This window comes from Camponotus floridanus, unplaced genomic scaffold (genome assembly GCF_003227725.1).
Source record: "Camponotus floridanus strain SB8 unplaced genomic scaffold, Cflo_v7.5 scaffold57, whole genome shotgun sequence".
NCBI classification, from domain to species: domain Eukaryota; kingdom Metazoa; phylum Arthropoda; class Insecta; order Hymenoptera; family Formicidae; genus Camponotus; species Camponotus floridanus.
The window spans coordinates 614,617-634,828 of record NW_020229736.1 but is presented as its reverse complement, the minus strand read 5'-3'; the positions used below and the strand labels follow the sequence as shown (position 1 = coordinate 634,828).

The 20,212-nt window shown below is 34.8% G+C and overlaps 1 protein-coding gene across 1 annotated transcript in view; it reads left to right on the top strand.

Annotated features, from left to right (window-relative positions):
- The window catches only part of LOC105254069 (neuroligin-4, Y-linked), a 189,276-nt gene extending 169,347 nt beyond the window's left edge, over positions 1–19,929 (top strand). The window contains exons 5-8 of the mRNA XM_025412802.1: positions 9,041–9,394; positions 15,268–15,577; positions 17,148–17,355; positions 19,642–19,929. Coding sequence (XP_025268587.1) covers positions 9,041–9,394; positions 15,268–15,577; positions 17,148–17,355; positions 19,642–19,929 — 1,160 coding nt within the window. The remainder of the gene's footprint in view (positions 1–9,040; positions 9,395–15,267; positions 15,578–17,147; positions 17,356–19,641) is intronic.
- Positions 19,930–20,212: the final 283 nt, after the last annotated feature.

Here is a 20,212-nt window from a genome sequence, read left to right as displayed (position 1 = left end):
GGTGAGCATTCATATTTTATATCCCTCATTAGATTAATTTGAGATCTAAGGAACTTTAATAAGCTTCGGATTTAAGTGAAAAAAATTTGTTTGTTTTATTATTGGATCCCCTTGAATTCTCAAATAATTGAAATATAAAATTTTTAATTCCGTGTAAATGAAAAGTGTTTAAAATAAATATTTCTCTCTGTTTTTATTTTTTTTTTTCGAAATTATTCCCTCCACTTTTAAATAATTGCAGTAATTAAATTTTTGAATACTGCTACTATGCACATGTAAGCATTCTGAAAAAAATATTTCTCTCTGTTTTCTTTAGAGATTATTCGTTTCATTTTTAAAAAATCTAAATAATTGCAATAATTAAATTTTTGAATGCTACTGTTATACACGTATATAAGTATTTGAAAAAAATATTTCTCTCTGTATTTTCTTTAAAAATTATTTCTTCCATTTTCAAAAAATTTAAATAATTGCAATAATCAAATTTTTTTTTATATTTCTGTTATACACATATAAGTCTTTGAAATAAATATTTTTCTCAGTTTCCTTTAAAAATTTTATTCCTTCCATTTAAAAAAAATCTAAATAATTGCGATAATTAATTTTTTCGATACATATGCATATTTCTGTTTGCGTGCATTAAAATTCTTGAACAAGTCAGAGAAAAACTCGGAATTTCCTGAGGTTTAATTTCCTGTAATATAAAACGGGATTATCGAAACGGCGGTTTTCGAAAAAACTTAATCTTGCTCCGAGCTCGAGATCCGAATGCGAGGAGGCAAATTTTTTAACTGGCGCCAACGACGCCACAGCCACTCCTAATCCGCGTTTGACGATACACTGGAGCGGTAAGCTCTTAATCGCGTTATCCGCATCTCCATATAATGCCCAGCTACCTGTTATCTACCTGTTGTGTACCCACACCATCGCAGCTTTTAATCGCCGCGGCGTTTACATCGACACGATTTAATAATCACGTTTGAAGCCAGCCAGGAAAACCTTCCATCTCGATCTTTCGGTCAAATATATATTTCATGAGATTACATTAGCACGCACGCGCGAAACATTTATTTTGTACATAATTTCAAAATGGAGGAAACGGAAAAATTTATAGATACATTTTAATTACTTCAATTTCCTGATCAGTTTCCTGGGATCGAGCTTAAACGCATCCAATGTTATTTCGAACATTTATTCCAATAATTTTCTCTCGGGCAAAAAGAGAAAAGAGAAGCCGGTGGGGGTCCTCCAAAAATTTAATTTTGAAAACTACGCCCGCTTCCGAAAGAACGGCTCTAAGAACACGCGAAACTATTCAACAGTCTCTCTCTCGAAAACGGTTTTCGATTAGATATATACACACATACATACACACAATGCGCAAGGTATTGCCTGGCGCATTCGCATTCGCGTGTGCATGTGTGTATGTAACGGATGCGCGCAATTACGATTCAAATTTTACGACTTGCTTAACTTAAATTACACGACCCCAATTAAGTGAGATCGTGCCCGGTGCCCGCGCGACTGCCAAGTTCTGCATAGCGTTTTCCAACCCCCTCTCCCCTCTCGCTCCGTCTCCCTTTGTACCCCTTCCAACCCTCTCCCCCCCCCCGACACTTTAACGGCACACGCTGTTTGCGTCTCCGCTCAAAAACTAGTAACTCGTCTTCTAATCTCGTTTACCGGCAAAAATCCGCCAGGAGGACGCTTGCTGATATTTGCACGCGAAAAACGATTATTTAATTAATTTCTTTTGCGTGTCTCAAAATAATCGCGCTTTATTCTACATTTACGAGTTCTTGCCAATTTACCGCGTTCATCGTCTCGCAACAAAAATCCTTTAAATATAAATAACTGCTTCCTTCAATTATAAGGCTTTCGAGAAGAGAGAGTCCGTTTATCCGAATTAGAATTAAAAATGACGATTGAAAATTATAATCACAAATAATAAAAGATAATAATTTGTATTATTATCTTTAAGTTATACAATTATTTTCACATAAAAATTCTTCAAATATGCAGGGTGTCCCAGACTTAACGAATACGCGGGCCCCTTGATGTGTTATGTCCCTGAGGAGAACGTAGCGCGCCGATTGATAATCTTTAATCTTTTGTAGCGCCGAAGCTACATCTTCCTCAAATTTTTTGGTATTAGAATTTTCGTCTCCAAATGATCTCGGGAATCCTACCATTAACGGCCGATTCGTTAAGTCTGGGACACTCTGTACTGGAATTCTCTCAATTATAAGATTTTTGAAAAAAGAGTCCTTTATATTAGTATTAGAATTAAGATTAAATGATTAAAAATTTTAATTGTAGATAATAAGAAATAATTTAAATTTAAAAACAATTTAAGAAATATACAAATAGTCCTTTATATTAGCATTAGAATTAAAATTAAATGATTAAAAATTTTAATTGTAGATAATAAAAAATAATTTAAATTTAAAAACAATTTAAGAAATATACGAATAATGCAGAGATCCCTCATAAAATTAAAATACGCATAAAATTTGGCGGAAATGTTCTTCACGAGAAACGAAGGACTAGTTTGCTACCAGGTCTTATAGAGAGGGACGTTTTCCGGGCATTGTAAAAGCACGGCGTGCAACAACGATTGTTGTAAAGTTGCGTAGTAGCGTTCATCAATTTAATTTAACGCACCCCCCGGCGCCGCATGATAACGCAGTGATCGTGGTTTATTTTATCACCGTATTAAAGGAAGATATCGCGAGTTTACGATGCGGGATATAACACGCGGGGGCGGGTTGCTTAGGCGAATTCGAATTCGACCAGCTGCTCTATCTCACATACATACGTGAGCTCGACGAGCTCACGCACGCATATGAGATACCTTATGAATAGTTCGCGTAATTTGTTCGCTACAGGTACAGCTTCGGACTCTCACGCTTTGATAAAAGTCCGTACGACGTACCATCGTTCGAGAGGATTTTCAATAATATTTTGCCCGGAATGACGATAATGGTTTAAAGCGGCGAAACGCATTTTGATGAAGCGACAACACTGTCCTTTGCTCCTCGAATCGGGATATTCGCGATAATTTATATTGAAAATATTCTGTTAGTCCCTGTCCGTTTGTTCAATTTATACCGAGATACGCAGATCGAGATTTTGCGATAATAATAATTATATTTTTTATTATTTTAACAAAGATTGAATTATTTATTCGAACATAAACAGAGTAAAATTGGAGTACTCGACCGTTTTATTTCCAGTTAACAATCCCGTTATTTTAGGAGTAAATATCATTTTGCTCTTCTTTCAAAAATTTTAATTATTATATTATTAATTATTATATGTAATTATCATATTACAAACTGAATATTAAATGATAAAATTAAATATATTAATATTTATCTTCCGCATAATACCTTGAAATTTAAAATTTATTTATTGTTAAGAACGTCATTACATAATGTCGAAAATTTACTTTCACGTTTGTAATAAACATATAGTTTATATAATGATTATTTTAATTAGGTAAAAGGATATTTAAACTGCATCTTTATTTTAAATTAAATTATTAGATTTTACAAAAAGGACTTCAAATTTTATATTTTATCCTTCTCCCAATCTTTTTCATATATTATTTCCGCTCCAATCTCTCTCTCTCTTTCTCTCTTTCTCGTTTAAATCAACACAACTTTGCAACGTATAGATGAATTATGAAAATAAATCTGTAAAATGCAGCTGGCTCGGAGTAAAAGTCGCGTAGCTGGAATTGAAATAAAATTTCAATGCAAGCAAAGAGATCAGCGCGCATTCATATAAAATGAAACGTTTGATTAATTTTATCTTGAAGGGGCAATAAAATTTGATAAAATAACGGAGACTCGCGATAGAATGCGATATAAAATTAATTATTGTTAGAATTTAGCGAGAATCTGACGCAGCCAAGCCTTGTCCGTGCGTTTGCAAACTTGCTAGCGATATTGCGACGAACGAAGTAATTAATTTGCTTTCACGTACTGCGCACATTATGTGCGGATTATGCCCGTCGCAGTTTGCGCTGCAAAGTTCGCGATGTAATTACGTACTTTTGATTCTGTTTGTGCATAATGAGTCGCGAGCGATAAAGTTACCGAGGCCGCCTGCAAGTTTCGCCGTGTTCCAGCAATCTCTCGTAATATCGCGAGCAATAATTGATCCGCGTTGCATCGAATTTACACTATTCACTTTTCATAATTAACCTATTGATCCTAGTAATTGCAGTAGGAGCAACTGGGGGGAAAATAATATCCGACGTCAAGATAAGTTGAAATTTACATTTAAGGATGTTTTGTATGTGCAATTTCAGCAAAAAGTAGCTGAAACTCAATATTGACGAATATATCCATTTTTGGTGTATTTCGAGTAAGAAATTATATGGAATATTACAATTTGATCTTAGAGTGCAGAGATGTATTTTTTACTGAAATATTCCGAATTTTGTTAATCGAAATAATTAACATTTGACGGAGAATTTCGCCTTGTGACAGATACATGGCTAACTTTATTGAATTATATTTAATATCTTTTTAACCAGTTAATACTTGTATAATATTATTTGACCAAATATTTCCTCTATATCTAAACTTTTGCAAATTTTAAACAAATTCGGAATATTATTTCCATGTGTTTTTGTCATTTGAATCGACGTGATTACACGTCTCCCATAAGAACACATGTTAATTCGGTGTAAATTAAAATCCTTATAACTTGCGAACGCTTTACTGAATCGATTTAAAAATTGTATTGAAGATTCTAAACATATGTAAGAACATTCCGTACAATTTTTATCAAATTCTCAATATTTTGAAAATAGGTACAAAACATGCTTAAAATAAGTTTCAAAAATATAAAAGAGAGAGAGAGAGAAAAAGCTAATTATAAAATTTACAGAGAACAGAGGAAACCCTTATATTTCAAGAGAAACAAATTATCTCGGGGCAAAAATATCATTTGCTAATTCGGAAACGTACCTTAACGTGACGCTAGATACAAATATTTGTATATACAATCTCAGCAAAAAGTAGCTGAAAATCAATATTGACGAATATATCCATTTTTGGTGTATTTTGAGTATGAGAAATTATGTGGAATATTATAATACAATTTGATTTTAGCTACAATGCAGAGATGTATTTTTTAATATTTATTGCGTTTTTACTGAAATATTCCGAATTTTATTAATCGAAATGATTAACTTTTGGCAGAGAATTTTGCCTTGTGACAGATACATGGTTAACTTCATTAAATTATATTCAATATCTTTTTAACCAGTTAATACTTGTATATTATTTGACCAAATATTTCCTCTGTATCTAAACTTTTGCAAATTTTAAACAAGTTCGGAATATTATTTCCATGTGTTTTTGTCATTTAAATTGACGTGATTACGTTTCCCATAAGAACACATGTTAATTCGGTGTAAATTAAAATCCTTATAACTTGCGAACGCTTTACTGAATCGATTTAAAAATTGTATTGAAGATTCTAAACATATGTAAGGACATTTCGTACAATTTTTAAATTCCCAATATTTTGAAAAGAGGTGCAAAACATCCTTAAAAAAGGATGCAAAAGCGTCAAAATGTTACACGATATGAAATAGTTGGCAAGTATATTATATGCGGCCGGATACGCGAGAGCTTAAAATTAATTTCGCATATTCGAGTAGGTTGTTCCTCATTTTTCGTAATTGCTATCGCATCGACGGATTAGTTTATGGCGGATAATGATCGGAGATGGGGGAGGTATAAATATAAACTGAGCTTTACATACCGGACTGTTACAATAACGAGCTAAAAATGATACGTCGAAAGCGCAGGCTAAAACGGGATTGTGTAATCGGATTTCCGATGATGGACGAGTAACATCATTGCAAAAATGGACGTGCCCGCAGCAACGTATTGTTACGCCAACAAATTCGCTCTTTGACTTTTAAGCTCGGATTAAACTCTCTCTTTTTTTTTTTATTTATTTTTTTTTATTTCGCGAGGGGAAGGGCGCAAAATGTCGTTTTCGCAAAATTGCCATACTCATCGGCCGCCCACATATGCGTGTATCGGATTATACTTAAAATTTTACGCGTAGACGGATATTATATTAATTACTAATCGTTTCGGAGCGCGTCAAAATTGCATAATGCACCGGGCAAATTTCCGGTGACGTATTGTGCTACGAAATAATGAAAGATCATTGTGAGAGTCAGCGTCGGAACGTTTGTACGATTACTGACGCTTGTTAATATTAACTCATCTGGCAACGTTAATTAACGAGCGACCATGTCGATGAGCATTATACGTGGCGCGCAGAGACAAAGTTGAAACTATTTCAGGCATGTTTGACACCCGTTGTTTTGATCGCGCTACGAGGGCGCGATACCATGGGGGGGGGGAGAGGCGTAGGGGAAAAGGGGTGGGGGCGAATAAATTGATACCAATGCGTGCATGTCGCGAGAAGTCTCGCTGATGACCTATCGCGCTAATCTATTTTCCCGGGAACGGGATTTATCGAGTATTCTAGCGAATGCAGAAAGCTCGCTGTAATATCGAGTTTTGGCGTTAAATATTTTCGCATCGCGGCCATTTTCCGCGAACGTTTTCCGAGCGCGATGGTGTTCGTTCGTCCGATCGCCAAATTTATTTCTCCAGTTTGCTTGGATTAATGTCCGCGTACGATTAATTCACTGCCGTCCGCGACAAAGGCAGGGGGGATAATCTCAATTTTTTAGAGGCGCTTTTCGATGATCTCGAAGCGTTAATACGACTAAAAGATGTTGTTCCGTAAAACCTGTTCGAGAAATAAAATTTATAGTACATTTTATTTTATAGCGTGTTATATTTATAGTATATTTTTATCAAGATTCTGTTTATTTTTACAAAGCACGCATGTATATATGCGAGGTTTCCATTTTAATTGAACTGTACAAGTACAAATATATAAACATATTTATTTTTAAATTCAATTTAAATAAAATAAACTCGGGCCACGTATGTGTTTATCCCGTGATTGAATTTTCGCAGCTGAAAATACGAGTTATTCGAAACATTTTATTCGGCAAAAAAGAAAAAAAAATAGCAGATATTTTCCGATTCCGAGTCAAGATACATTTATACAAATTAATAAAGCAAATAAATTTTATACGGTTTTTTTCTTTTCTCTCCTCGTTATCTCGTCGCGAGGAGACATTCCGTGAAGAGAGACGGAAGTGAAACGGATCTGCATTAATCCGAATAAAGAGTCTCGGCAAATACATCACAAACTTGCGAAGTACTTTGAGGCGAAGGACTTAGCTGATTAAGATTCTGAGATAATTTCGGACGGGCCTGCAGAATCAGAGAGGTGGGCCGGATAAAAAAATTTTCCTGACGGATCAGATGAATTTTTCGAGAAAGAAAAAAAACGAAACGTTCAAAGGATGTCCGTGGCTGGTTGCGTGAAAAGAGGGATCTGATGCCGAATGAGTTGAAAGAGGGAAAATCTCGCGTCCGATAACCGTTCGGCGAGAAAAATTGGTGATGTTGTCTGAAACACATTCTTCAGCATCAAAAGTGATCTTTGCGAGCCACCTGGACGAGTCGTGTTGACAGTATTAATCAGATTAATTAAAGCGATAGTAAAAATATCAACAATTTTTATTATAATGAATATAGTCAAGCGGAAGAAAATTGACAGACTTGACAGATGGATTAATCGGAGAATCTTTTTTTTCCGTCTTTCAAAAAATCTTATCTTCCTCTTTGTCGCGTTTCTTGGATCCTGTGTAAACCATGAGTAAGCATTGGAATTGTAGATCTCTTTCGAAAGATTTGCTAGAGATGTTCCTTATCGCGAAATATGGTCCTACCACTTGCCACATCACTCCAGAGCAGCACTCTTGTCGTTACGGTCGTGAAAGTGAGACGGAAGTGGCTCTTATCGAAACAAAGAGCGATGTTGACCGTGTGTCTAGCCATATAGAAAGTCACATTCAGTGGAAGGAAGAAAGAGGCGGGGCGGGGGGGGGGACAAGTAGTTGCAGGCTTTTTCAAAGGATTTCAAGAGATAGTTTGCGAGGAAGAGAAACGCGGAAGTAAAACGAAAAACTGTTAAAAATTACGGATAGGTTTCAGAAGAATCTTGACATCCTTGATTCCATATTCCTTTTGTGATAGAAAAAGAGGGAAGGGGAAATAAATCTTGGAAACGATGAAAATCTCATCGTGAAATATGTAGGCAAAAGAGACAATCGCACATACAGAATATAGAAAGCTTCTCCTTTTTGTTAAATTAAGACTACGTCTACTTTGATGTAGACGGACGAAAAAAATGTGATATCTGGAGCAATCTTTTTCTATAAAAAATCGTTATCGAAATCACCGTCATAAAACGCGGGAAAAGACGGCGATACAAGAGCGCGATTCCCTGTAATTTTACGGTTCGGTAATTTCATCTCTCATTCCTATCGATGTTCAGGACTTTATGTTCTAGGACGAAATAACACGTCGAACATGTTACAAATGTGTGACACACGTCTCTTGCGATTATAAAATATTAAATATAAATATATATTAAATATTAAATAATATATATAATTAATAAACATTAAATTAAATATAAATATAAATTAAATTAAATAGTAAATTAAATATAAATTAAATATTAAATTAAATTATAAATATATTTAATATTGAAAAAAAAAATTGTTTAATTAATGGAAACTTTACTTGTTAACCTAACTGATGTTTAAAGAGCTTAATCAACAAAACATATGAGATAAAATAATAAAAGCATCCCCACGTTTACTGCTTTGTATCTTGTAAGTTAGCTGAAAGAGCTTTGAGACGATACTCTTGCATTTTGCCCGGGAACACGGGCCCTTTTCCGGAAGCATCGGCAGGTAGACTAGACGTAGCCTCGTGTTCCCGACGTGTCGCGACAAAGAAAGCGCAGCGACCGTCGTCTTTGTCATCCCCGGCTCGCGGCGCCGAGCGAAAGAGGAACTAAACTAAAACGACGCGTCGCGTCGCGACGCGACCCCTTTGTGTCTGCGCAGGGATGGCGGAGGGCGGCAGGAAGCATCCGGTGTTGCTGTACATTCACGGCGAGAGCTACGACTGGGGCAGCGGAAACCCCTACGACGGTAGCGTCCTAGCCAGCTACACGGACCAAGTGATCGTCACCATGAACTACCGGCTGGGCGTGCTCGGCTTCCTGAACGCCAACGTGGCGCCGCAGACCAAGGCGAGGGTCGCGAATTACGGCCTCATGGATCAAATAGCCGCTCTTCACTGGGTCAAGGAGCACATCGGCCTCTTCGGGGGCGACCCCGAGAACGTCACCCTTATGGGCCAGGGCACCGGGGCCGCTTGCGTGCATTTCCTCGCCATCAGTCCCACCGTCGTTCGCGGTAAGTGATCCAAATTGTTTCGAGCACCCATAATTGAAGCGACACGTGATATAAAATCACAGCAAACACTAAATAACACACTGAGAAAAATCGTTTGATTGTACCAACAAGACGTATGATCGAAGGCATTTTGGTTAAATCAAACAAGAATTTCTAGTTATCATGATAAGACTCGATTTTTTATAACTAGAACGTTTAATAAATTTTATTATAAGGATTTGGCTTGTATTTTCTGGTTGGATCTATAAAGTTTCTTGTTACATTAATTTCTTTGCTTGCCCCTCTTAACTTAACTCTTATTCAATATTTGTCATGAAATGTATATAAAGAACTAGTATTGACATTAAATTCGAGGTATATTTTTTTTCTCTTACGAGCAGTAGTGCCAGAATGAGGACGCTAGCTCTCTGATTGTGTGTGTTTGAGCTGCATCCTCTTCTTGCATCACTGTTTATCAGTTTAATTTCTAACAAACTGAATTTAAAATAATTTATTCAATAATCTGGATTGAATTTATCCAATAATCTTGTTGAAATTCAGAATATTAAACAGACTTTTGAGATTAGATGGAAAAAATTCTAGACGACTTGGTGCTGGCGAGTTTAGTATTATTAACCAGAAAATTTGGTAAATTTAATAGGAAGAAATTATTAGGAAGAAATGAATCAGATTCATTTGGTAATTCCTACAAGAATTCTGGTTTGTCCATTTTCGAACAGACATACTGGTTGAATCTACCAGAATTCTAATTAATGCAACCAGATTTTTTTCTCAGTGCAGATATATAATTGTTATAATCAGTAATTAATCGGGCTTGAGGAGTAAAAAATAAAATTTTGAAGTTAAAAACGGACATATGAGTCAAATTTAATATAAGAAATACAATTTAAATGGGTTAACTTTAATCATATTATTTGTTCGCATAACTATACTAAAAATTCAAAGGTTATAATTTAAACTATAACCTAATATAATAATAATATAAATATAATTTTGCACAAAATATTGACAAATCGAAAGTTCTATGTAAACGTTTCGGTCCTCGTCTGGACTCTCCTCAGTATAATTAACAATGATGAACGGAAATTAATAAAATATTAAAAAATAAGATAAAAATATAATAATATAATCGTTAGTTGTAATTTCCCACTCAATATAACTATTACATAACATGTAACAGTTAAATAATATGTAACAGTTATATTGTTGAGTGGGAAATTACAACTAACAGTTAAATAAATGTTATTTGGTGTTTGCTGGAATTGAGGAGTACTTTGTAATTTTGGACATAATTTAAGCAAAATATGTAGAATTAATTGCAGACTATTTTGGAAAAATATAACGATATATAATTCTATTGATCTTATGTAAAAGGCAGATAATTATCATAATGATCCAGATTTTTTGATTCTTTTTCGTTCTTCGACGATGTATTAGGTTATGTTCCCGCAACCGAATCGCACTTTGAAGTATGTAAAACAACACATTTAAAATTGGGAAAATTGAATTTAGCTAAAAGCAATATTATAATCGTGAATTATAAAATGCAGGGTAGCGTTATTAATTTTCTCGAGAACGAAGCCGGTCAAAATTTCGGAACCACTCGCCGCCATGTTGCGTCCGCAATTATTCAGGATACACGTTGCGCCGGCGCGTCTCGTAAATGATTAAAAGCGCTTTTGCATTACATATAATTGAAGAGTAGCAAGTTTTACATGAGCTTCGTTACAGTGCGTTATTTCGTGTTGGTTAATTACGCACAAATTACGTATTCGTAAATAAGAAGGAGAGGGGGGAAAGGTTTCCTCTTTCTCTCGAAAGCGAAATTCTCCTCGTTGCATAAAATTTCCTCTAGAAACTTGCGAAAATTTCTACCGATCGAATCCGTTAACAAGGTCTCCGACGTGAAATGGGCTTACGCTTTCCGGACTTGTCTCTGTAACTATTCCGTTACTTTTTCGCGAAAATACGAATTTGTAGATTTGAAATAAGCAAAGGTTCTCAACCTTGATCATAAGTAATCTCGCAAGTTATTTTATTTAAATTTAATGTAATTTTCTAAATTTTTATAATATTCTGAATTGAAAAAAAGATTCGAAGACATGCATGTATATGTTTACAAAGAGCAAAATATTAAGGATTTAAAAAAATATTCTCTCTTTTAATCTAATTTTTTTCGTATATTCTATTTATAAAAAAGTTTTTTTGATTCAAATTTAAAAAATTCAAGTATTCTAAATTTTAAAAAAATTGTATACATTTAAATGTATATACGTAGGGAGCAAAATGTTTATGGATTGACAAAAGAATATCCTCTCTTTTAATCTAATTCCTTTCGCATATTTTATTTAAATTTAAAAAGAGATTTTTTGATTCAAAATGAAAAAATTCAAGTATCTTAAATTTAAAAAAATTGTATACATTTAAATGTATATACATAGAGAGCGAAATATTTATGGATTGACAAAAGAATATCCCCCCTTCTGATTTTCCCTTCTGATTAATTCCCTCTGCATATTATTAAATAGCCGAAGAATGCGAGGATTCTTTTTGGAATCTCTTGGAACAGTAGATTGATGAGAAAATGTTTAGCTTAGCGATCGAAATATTCCGCGAAAATCCCCGTCATCTGTCGCGAGAATCGCTGCGCCATCTTATCGCAACGCATTCCTCGCTCCGGGAAAGAAATTGAGAAGAAGGAGTCCAGAAAATGAGAGATGAGAGATGAGAAGTAGCTTAAACCAGCAAGAATATCAGCTCGAAATTTCTTTCTCCGATATCCGCCGGCTCTCCCCCGTCCCCCGCCTCTCTCCCTTTCCGATCTCTCGTCGCCATTTTGCCGGGTTCGCGGTATTTTCGAGGACGAACACGCGCGGATCGGCGAGTGGTAACACATTGCCGGGGATATTGGCTGTCTCTCCCTTTATATCTTCATTCTGCGATGGCTGCCGTCTTCGTGTGGTCGTGTTCACGGTTAACGTTCGACGGTTAACAGCCTCCACGAGCACCCTCCGGGGATGGACACGGCCATCCGAGAGGATAAGAGAAAGCCTTCCGTCTCTCTCTCCCTTCCCCTCTTACTCTCCGTTTCCGCGCTCGTGATATTATGTGCGTGAAATATCGTCCCTTCCTACCAGCCACCCTTGTCGCGCTATTGGAAAATACTTTCCATCCTTATGAGAAGAGCGCAGCCATCCACGCGTGTCCGAGACCGGGGGTTTTTTCCCCTCCATCGTTCTTTTATCCGCCACGGCTGTTTCCTCGCCTTGGTTTTGTTAATTAAAAGACACTTGGAGAAGAGGAATATCGAGAGAAGTCATGAAATTCTCGCGAATAAGGGGAGAGATTTGGATCGAAGCTGTCGCTTGTGTGTGTGAGAAACAACGCGATTTAGAATGGTTTGATTTCATAATCATGGGAACGATAAAAAATAAATATGGGATATTAAATCTTCCGGTTTATGCGAAAAAGGAGGGAGAAAAGAGCTCTTATATTTCTCTTTTCTTTTCTTCCTTTACAATTTGGAATCAGATTTATGACCCCGTCACTTCCAGTAGTCCAACGCGAAGGCTCATAAAACTTTTTTCACTTAATAAAATTCGCGTTATTTGCGGATTTCATCATTTAAGACGCTTTGTGCTTATTTGTTTCGCTAGAGAAGAGGCATCGTTTCCCTTTCTTCTTTTGCTTGCGAGCAGAAAGATTCTCTGATCGGAAGGGATCGTGACGTGGCCCGATTCTTCTCTAGCTTCCCCGGCTTCGCGGATGCTTCATTCTTTGCCGTATCACCGAGAATAGAAATGAAAATTCCATTTTTCCGAGGCGACGGTCCCGAGACACAGCGAGTCCTGTTATTTCCTGCTTTTGGCCTTCCTTCTCTTTTTTCTATTCCTTCTTGTTCCTCTTTCCTTGTTTCCTCTTCTCTCTCTCTCTCTGTCTCTCTCTTTTATTAATTCCCCTGATAAATTGCTCGACGAAAAAAATCGCATAATAATTTCTCGAAGCAGAAAGCGTCCCCTATATCTGTCTTTTTTTATTCCTCTTGAAAATTGAAAACTACATTTCCCCCCCGTTTAAAATGCAATTTTTTTCTCATCTCATAGAAATCAAAATCGGAACTCGATTCGTTCGAGCTAATCAATTTCTTAATAAAAAATAATAAATTACGAATATCTTTCAAAGTTTTTCTAATAACATGAATAACAGAAAATCTCAAACTCATTATATTTTAATAATTGTACGCATGCGCGTTATAATTTCTAAAGAGTTACATATAAATAAAATGCGCTTGTTATGTTGAATAATAATTTTTATTTTAAACCAGTTGATAGCGTAAAACCCTTAAAATAATGATGGTGTTAATAACGAGGGGAGCGAAGATTGAAAACCTCTGCTTTAAGGAAAACTTAACATTCCATTTTTCCTTGGGCAAATAACATCGATAGGAGAGTCTCCGCAGGAATAATTCTCTTTCTTGGATAATTATAGGTCGTCGACCACGTCTTTCTTTAGGTTTGAGAAGGACTTTGGTTTATCTTTCTTTTCTCGCAAAGAATAACGACGTAACTCCCATCTATCCGCGGCGCCATTTTCGCTGACGTAATTTCCTTCTCAAACAATCCACTCGTATAATATTCAGCGTCACGTAATTATTGCGTTTCATCCGGCATTAGATGTAACAATTCGAGATACCAAGATTTAATTATCAAAGGGCACGTGAGAAACAGAGAGAAAGGAGCTTGAATTGCGATGAATTACAAAATAAAATAAATTATAGATAGATAACGCGCTTTTTTATACAAGATATATGTGTTTGTGCGCTAATAATAGACATATCGTTAAAATTTGCAAATGTATTTAAAATACAAGAAGTAATTAAAAACGACCACACTGGCAAATTTTATTAAAGTGAATCACGACGTTTCGATCATGGTTTTGGTCCTTTTCGAGTGAACTACAAAAAATTATTTCCAATATTACACAAAAAAAATAAATTACATTGAAAAATAAATTATGTTGTATTTAAAATAATTTAAAGATTTAAATTTCAGGACAAATTTCTCTTAAATAATTTTAAATACTTTTACTATTATATTTTTTTTCGTTTCGTCAATCAAAATACAGATTTCATTTGATCATATTTCATCAGATTATATATTGAAATTTATTTCCTTCTTTTTAATGATATAAATTCTTAGTATCCACTGTAGCAATTGACATCTATTTTATTAGTCTTATTTTATATTCCTTGAAAATTGAGGAAATGAAAATCAAATTTTCCACTGATACTCCGCGAGTACGAAATCTGTTCGCGAAAATAACCTTTTGTTCCTCTTTCTACGTGTCATTTTAAGCAATAGAAAAGCTGTTCCGGTCCATCGAACAAATTTTCTCGAGAGAGAATTCCTTTATCGACGAAAAATCTAGTATTTTTTTTTGCAATTTGCGAAAATAAAAATAAAAATATCAAGGTATTCTGATATGAACTTATATCAGAAAATTTTTCCTTTGCGACGCAACTTTCTCATTGCAAAGATTATTATATTTTTCTGGAAAAAGTATTTCCTCTTTTAATTTAAAAAATGCCACATTCCTTTCTTCTTTTTAATTGCTCAAAAATTATTGACTCAAATTGAAATTTTCCACCAGTATCAATCTATATTAAATGGATAAAAATGTACTAATATTTAAATATTTAAATATTTAAGCAATAATTTTTAAACAATTTAAAAAATTAGTTTTATACATCATACATACTGATTATAATGTTCACACTAATATATTTAATTTTTCGATTTCTGATATCATCAAGATATATTATATTTTAAAAAATATGTAAAAAATATGTAATAACCGAATCCTTTAATTCGCAGGATTGTTCAAACGAGCCATACTTCTATCGGGTAGCGCCCTTTCATCCTGGGCCGTGATAGAAGATCCTGTATCCTACGCCCTGAAACTGGCCAAGGCTATCAACTGCTCAATTCCCGACGATCTCCTCAAAGACAATGAGCTTATAGTCGATTGTCTGAGGGAGAGTAGTCTCGAAGAGCTGATGCAGGTCGACATTCAACCTCCGACATTTCTTAGCGCGTTTGGCCCAAGTGTCGATGGTGTCGTCATCAAGCCGGACTTTCAGAAGGATCTCCTGTCTTATCTAGGACCCGAGTTTCAAGGATTCGGGTGAGTATACTCGGAAAAAATTCTCATTAATATTGGATTTTCTCAAAGTTCCATCCAAGAGTCTTATGATTTTTCACCACAACTCTTCAAAGAATTCCGACTTTAAGAAATTCCGATAATATTGTCGATCTTGGAGTTTCTTGTTTCGAATTTAAATTTCAAGGTCTTCGTATCGATTCCATCGCCTTTTTAATTTTAATAAGAAATATAAAAGATAAATTCGTCTGACGTTGCGAACATCTAATGCCACTTTTGATCACGGTCGTAGCGCGAATGGGAAGGGAAAAAAAAGGGACGAAATCCTGAGACAGTAAGGGGAAGGGGAAAATCCTCGGATTCCGGTAGAACGGGCTTAATAGAGTTTTATGGTAATGCGGCGTATATTTCTACATTTTCTTTCGCGGCGGCAAAGGAAATCCGTAAAGCGGCGGAAAAGTTATTTTGATGTGTGCACTTCCGGGCCCCGGCTTTGCTTTCTTGCTCGAAGAGAGGACGGAGGGGGCCGAGAAAAGGGTAGAAAAGGGGGGGAGAGAGAAGGGAATGTCTCGTACTTAACGTTGGCTTCCACAATAATTCCGCTTTCCGTCTTCCGTCTGACGGATCTCGGAGTTTTCTCGTTAAATGGAAAAAGAGGGGCTAAATGAGCCGGTTCGCCATCGCGAACATTAGCAGTGGTTCATTAACGCGATTGTAAACGACCCACCCCGACCCTACAACGTCATTAGCATACTTACAATCGAAGATCGCTCCACGCCGCCGGAAACCATAGAGCGAGTTCATATCATCATCTTTGTTTCCAAAGCGAGTTCCGTTGCAATTAGTGTTCGTGATTTTTAGCTAATGTCGCCTTCGTATTTCTAACGAAATTATTTTAATCGCATGTCTTGAGTGTGCTTATATTTTTAAAATAATCTTCTCTAGTATTTCTTTATGTTTGAATTATTATTTAATTATGTTTTAAATTAAATTTAATTATGTTTTGATTATTATATTATTCAATTTATTTTTCAGAAATATTTAAGATGTGCAATTAATTATATAAAATTATTTTAATCATGCATGTCTTGAATGTGCTTATATTTTTAGAATAATCTTCTCTAGTATTTTTTGTTTTAATTATTATTTAATTATGTTTTAAATTAAATTTAATTATGTTTTAATTATTATATTATTCAATTTATTTTTCAGAAATATTTAAGATGTACAATTAATTATATAAAATTATTTTAATCATGCATGTCTTGAATGTGTTTATATTTTTAGAATAATCTTCTCTAGTATGTTTTTATGTTTGAATTATTATTTAATTATATTTTAAATTAAATTTAATTATGTTTTAATTATTATATTATTCAATTTATTTTTCAGAAATATTCGAGATGTGCAATTAATTTCATTGTCACTTTAATATTTTAATCTTTTTGTGTATATTTATTAAATTTAATATTGAAAGAAGATTTAAAAGAATTAAAAGATAATATTATCTTCTTAGAAAAAATTAATTATATTGTTTGAAAATTATATAATAACTGAATTTGCATTGAATTAAAATTGTTATTGTTGACTTTAGGCCTCTTCCAAAGAAGGCTGAACACGGTGCACCAATCACGAGCAACAACAAATACGATCTGTTATTTGGCGTGACAACGAGCGAGGCATTGTGGAAGTTTGCGGAGAAGGACGTTCTGCAAGGATTCGAAGGAGAGAGGAGGGACAGGATTATCCGCACGTACGTGAGGAATGCCTACGTCTATCATCTCACTGAGATATTTTACACGGTGAGTCAGATGTTTTTTTTATTTATAAGACGGAGAGAGAAATGTTTAGAATTTTTCACACAACGAAATAATATCTTATAAGATTAAAAAATCATTTTTAATGAATATCTTATTTATGTATGTAAATGTAAATAAAAAATTTTTATCAAAAACAAAAAAGCTGATAATATTGCTTTTTTGTATCCTTGTAAATTTTTGAAAACTTGTGGAATGTTGAATTTTCCTAACATTTATTTATTTGTTTATTCTTATTTTTTTATTCATTTATTTATTTGTTCTTATGTAGATTCAGTAAAATCTAAGAAATTAAATATAATCTCTAGATTATTTTGTCAATTTAAGAGATGCAAAATATTCCAAAGATTCAAACTTCAAATTATTTTCTGTATATTTTTGAAAATTTTATATTTGTCTACATATTTTTTAATGGAAATGGATTCCTCTGGTGTCTATTTATTCCTATAAATCTTTAATCAAATCAAGAATTGAAATATAAAATTCCGAAATTTTACCAAACTAAAATATATACAAAATTATTTCAAGGATCTCGAAATTCTCGTTTCCGATGAGGAGGTTTTCGAGGACAAGAGAATGAAATTTTCAAAGAGCAAAGATGAATCGTATTTATCGCTGGCCGTGCGCGACATGCCGCGCATATTTGCGGCGCGTGTGTCGTCGCATTCGCGCGGAATTTATCGTAGGACATAATTGTTACGTTCCATAGCCAACGGTTGAAACGCGAGCGTTGCGTTTTGTCAAAATACACCGGCGACGCAATTCCATTTGGCCGGCGCGTTATCGGTCCGCGCCAGGAGAGCGATGCACGCCGAGCATTACTTAACGATTATAGACAATTAAATGATTACGGCCGGGACAATGTATTTTTACGAGCGCGATAGAAGGGGAAGGGGGAGGCTATCGAACGATTAAATGCATCGCATATTCCGTAAAGGTGAAACTGACTCGATATTGATTCGTGAATAGAACGCGCGAAACTTTGAAGCTTAACTGAAGAGATTTTCGCGAAGAGAGCCAACTTGTTTTTAGTTTAAAAAGATACATATTGACGTGAAAAAAAATCTCTTTTTGTATTCTTTTTTAAAAATATATTTTATACTTGATTTATTTTAAAAAGTATCAATGTGAGAAAATATTTCTTTAAATACATAGATTATTTTATTATACAGGCCTGTGAGGTTTTTTTTTTAAGATGCAATAGTGATTTCCGACGTAATTTTGTGCGCTGAATCCGAATCTGGTCGCCGAATTTGCGTAGCACGTTACGTTTTTGAGTAATTTGTAATTGAATGGCTTAAAAATCGCTATTTTGGCCAATTTCATGAATTTATTGCGAGGAAATTAAATTTTTTGAAATATTTCTGCCAATGGCATCGTATAATATTCACTTTCGCTTTTCAAATCCACTTTTGATTACCGCCGCACGATTTTTCTTCGCGGAGATATATAAGTATGTAGTATATAAGACGTTGTAAGAAAATTTACATTAAAGAAAATTTATGTTGACATCAATATAGTAGATCCATGATGTTGAAAGTTGAATAGACTGACATATGTCAGGTTCGGTTGTCCAAAAAAGTATTGTGAAGAAATATCTAATACAGTTGTTACACATTTTGATAAATTTTATGTCTTTTTATTGTGATTCTATTCGCCATATTGGATGCGCCATTTTTAATTTCAAAAGGTGACAGATGGTTTAAAAATATATATTTTTATCCTAATGTTGATTCGTAGTGAAATAAAGAGGCATGATTGATTTAGAATGGCTTATTAGATCTCTATGCATGACCAGTCTTATGACTTGTACATTTGAGCGAAACAAAATCGTGCGGCGGTAATCGAAAGTGGATTCGAAAGATGAAAGTGAGTACTATACGATGCCATTGACAGAAATATTTCAAAAAATTTGGTTTACTCAGAATAAATTCATGAAATTGGCCAAAATAGATTTTTGGGCTATTCAACTACAAATAACTCAAAAACGTGACGAGCTACGCAAATTCGGCGGCCAGATTCGGATTCAGCTCACAAAATTACGTCAAAAATCACTATTGCATCTTAAAAAGAAATTTTGATTTTCTTTTTCGCAGGCCTGTGTTATTTTTCTCTTTCTTCCTTTTTTTTAATATGCTTTTAATAAGCGCATTGAAAAAAAGGTTGCTCTAAGCGCAAATCGGTCACGCCTGATTTTCCGGTTTCCGCAGTTTCTTGCCGTGTCTATGACAGACCGTGCGAATGACAGACCTGAAATTCGTTTTCGTATAGGTGGTAAACGAGTACACCGACTGGGAACGAACGGTTCAGCATCCCGTCAACACGAAGGATGCATGCGTGCAAGCTTTGAGTGACGCGCAGTTTGTGGCACCGCTCGTACAGACCGGAGATCTCTTCACCCTGAGGCACACCAAGAAACCGAACAATCCCCACATAGCGCCGATCCCCGACAGCGAGGAGGAACCGATGCCCAAGACTTACTTTTACGTGTTCGACTATCAGATGAAGGACGGCGATTATCCTCAGGTAAGCGAAACAAAAAGAATCGTAGGCCGCTAAAAAGAAGTATTAAAACTCGTATAATGAATCGAAAAAAAATTTTAAATGAACTTGGACACACGTCGCATATACAGTACCAGTCAAAAATATTGCATCATTTTTAAAAGATACAGGAAATGCGCAAGCGAATGAATAATTTTTTTCTTTCCTACTCCCAGCTGTTTTGCTCCTGTTAATAAATTTATTAAAATAATAAGATAATTTAATAATATTTATATATATTTTTGGTTATTAAAGCGATGACTTTTTTCCATTTCTATAAATGATGTAATACTTTTGATCG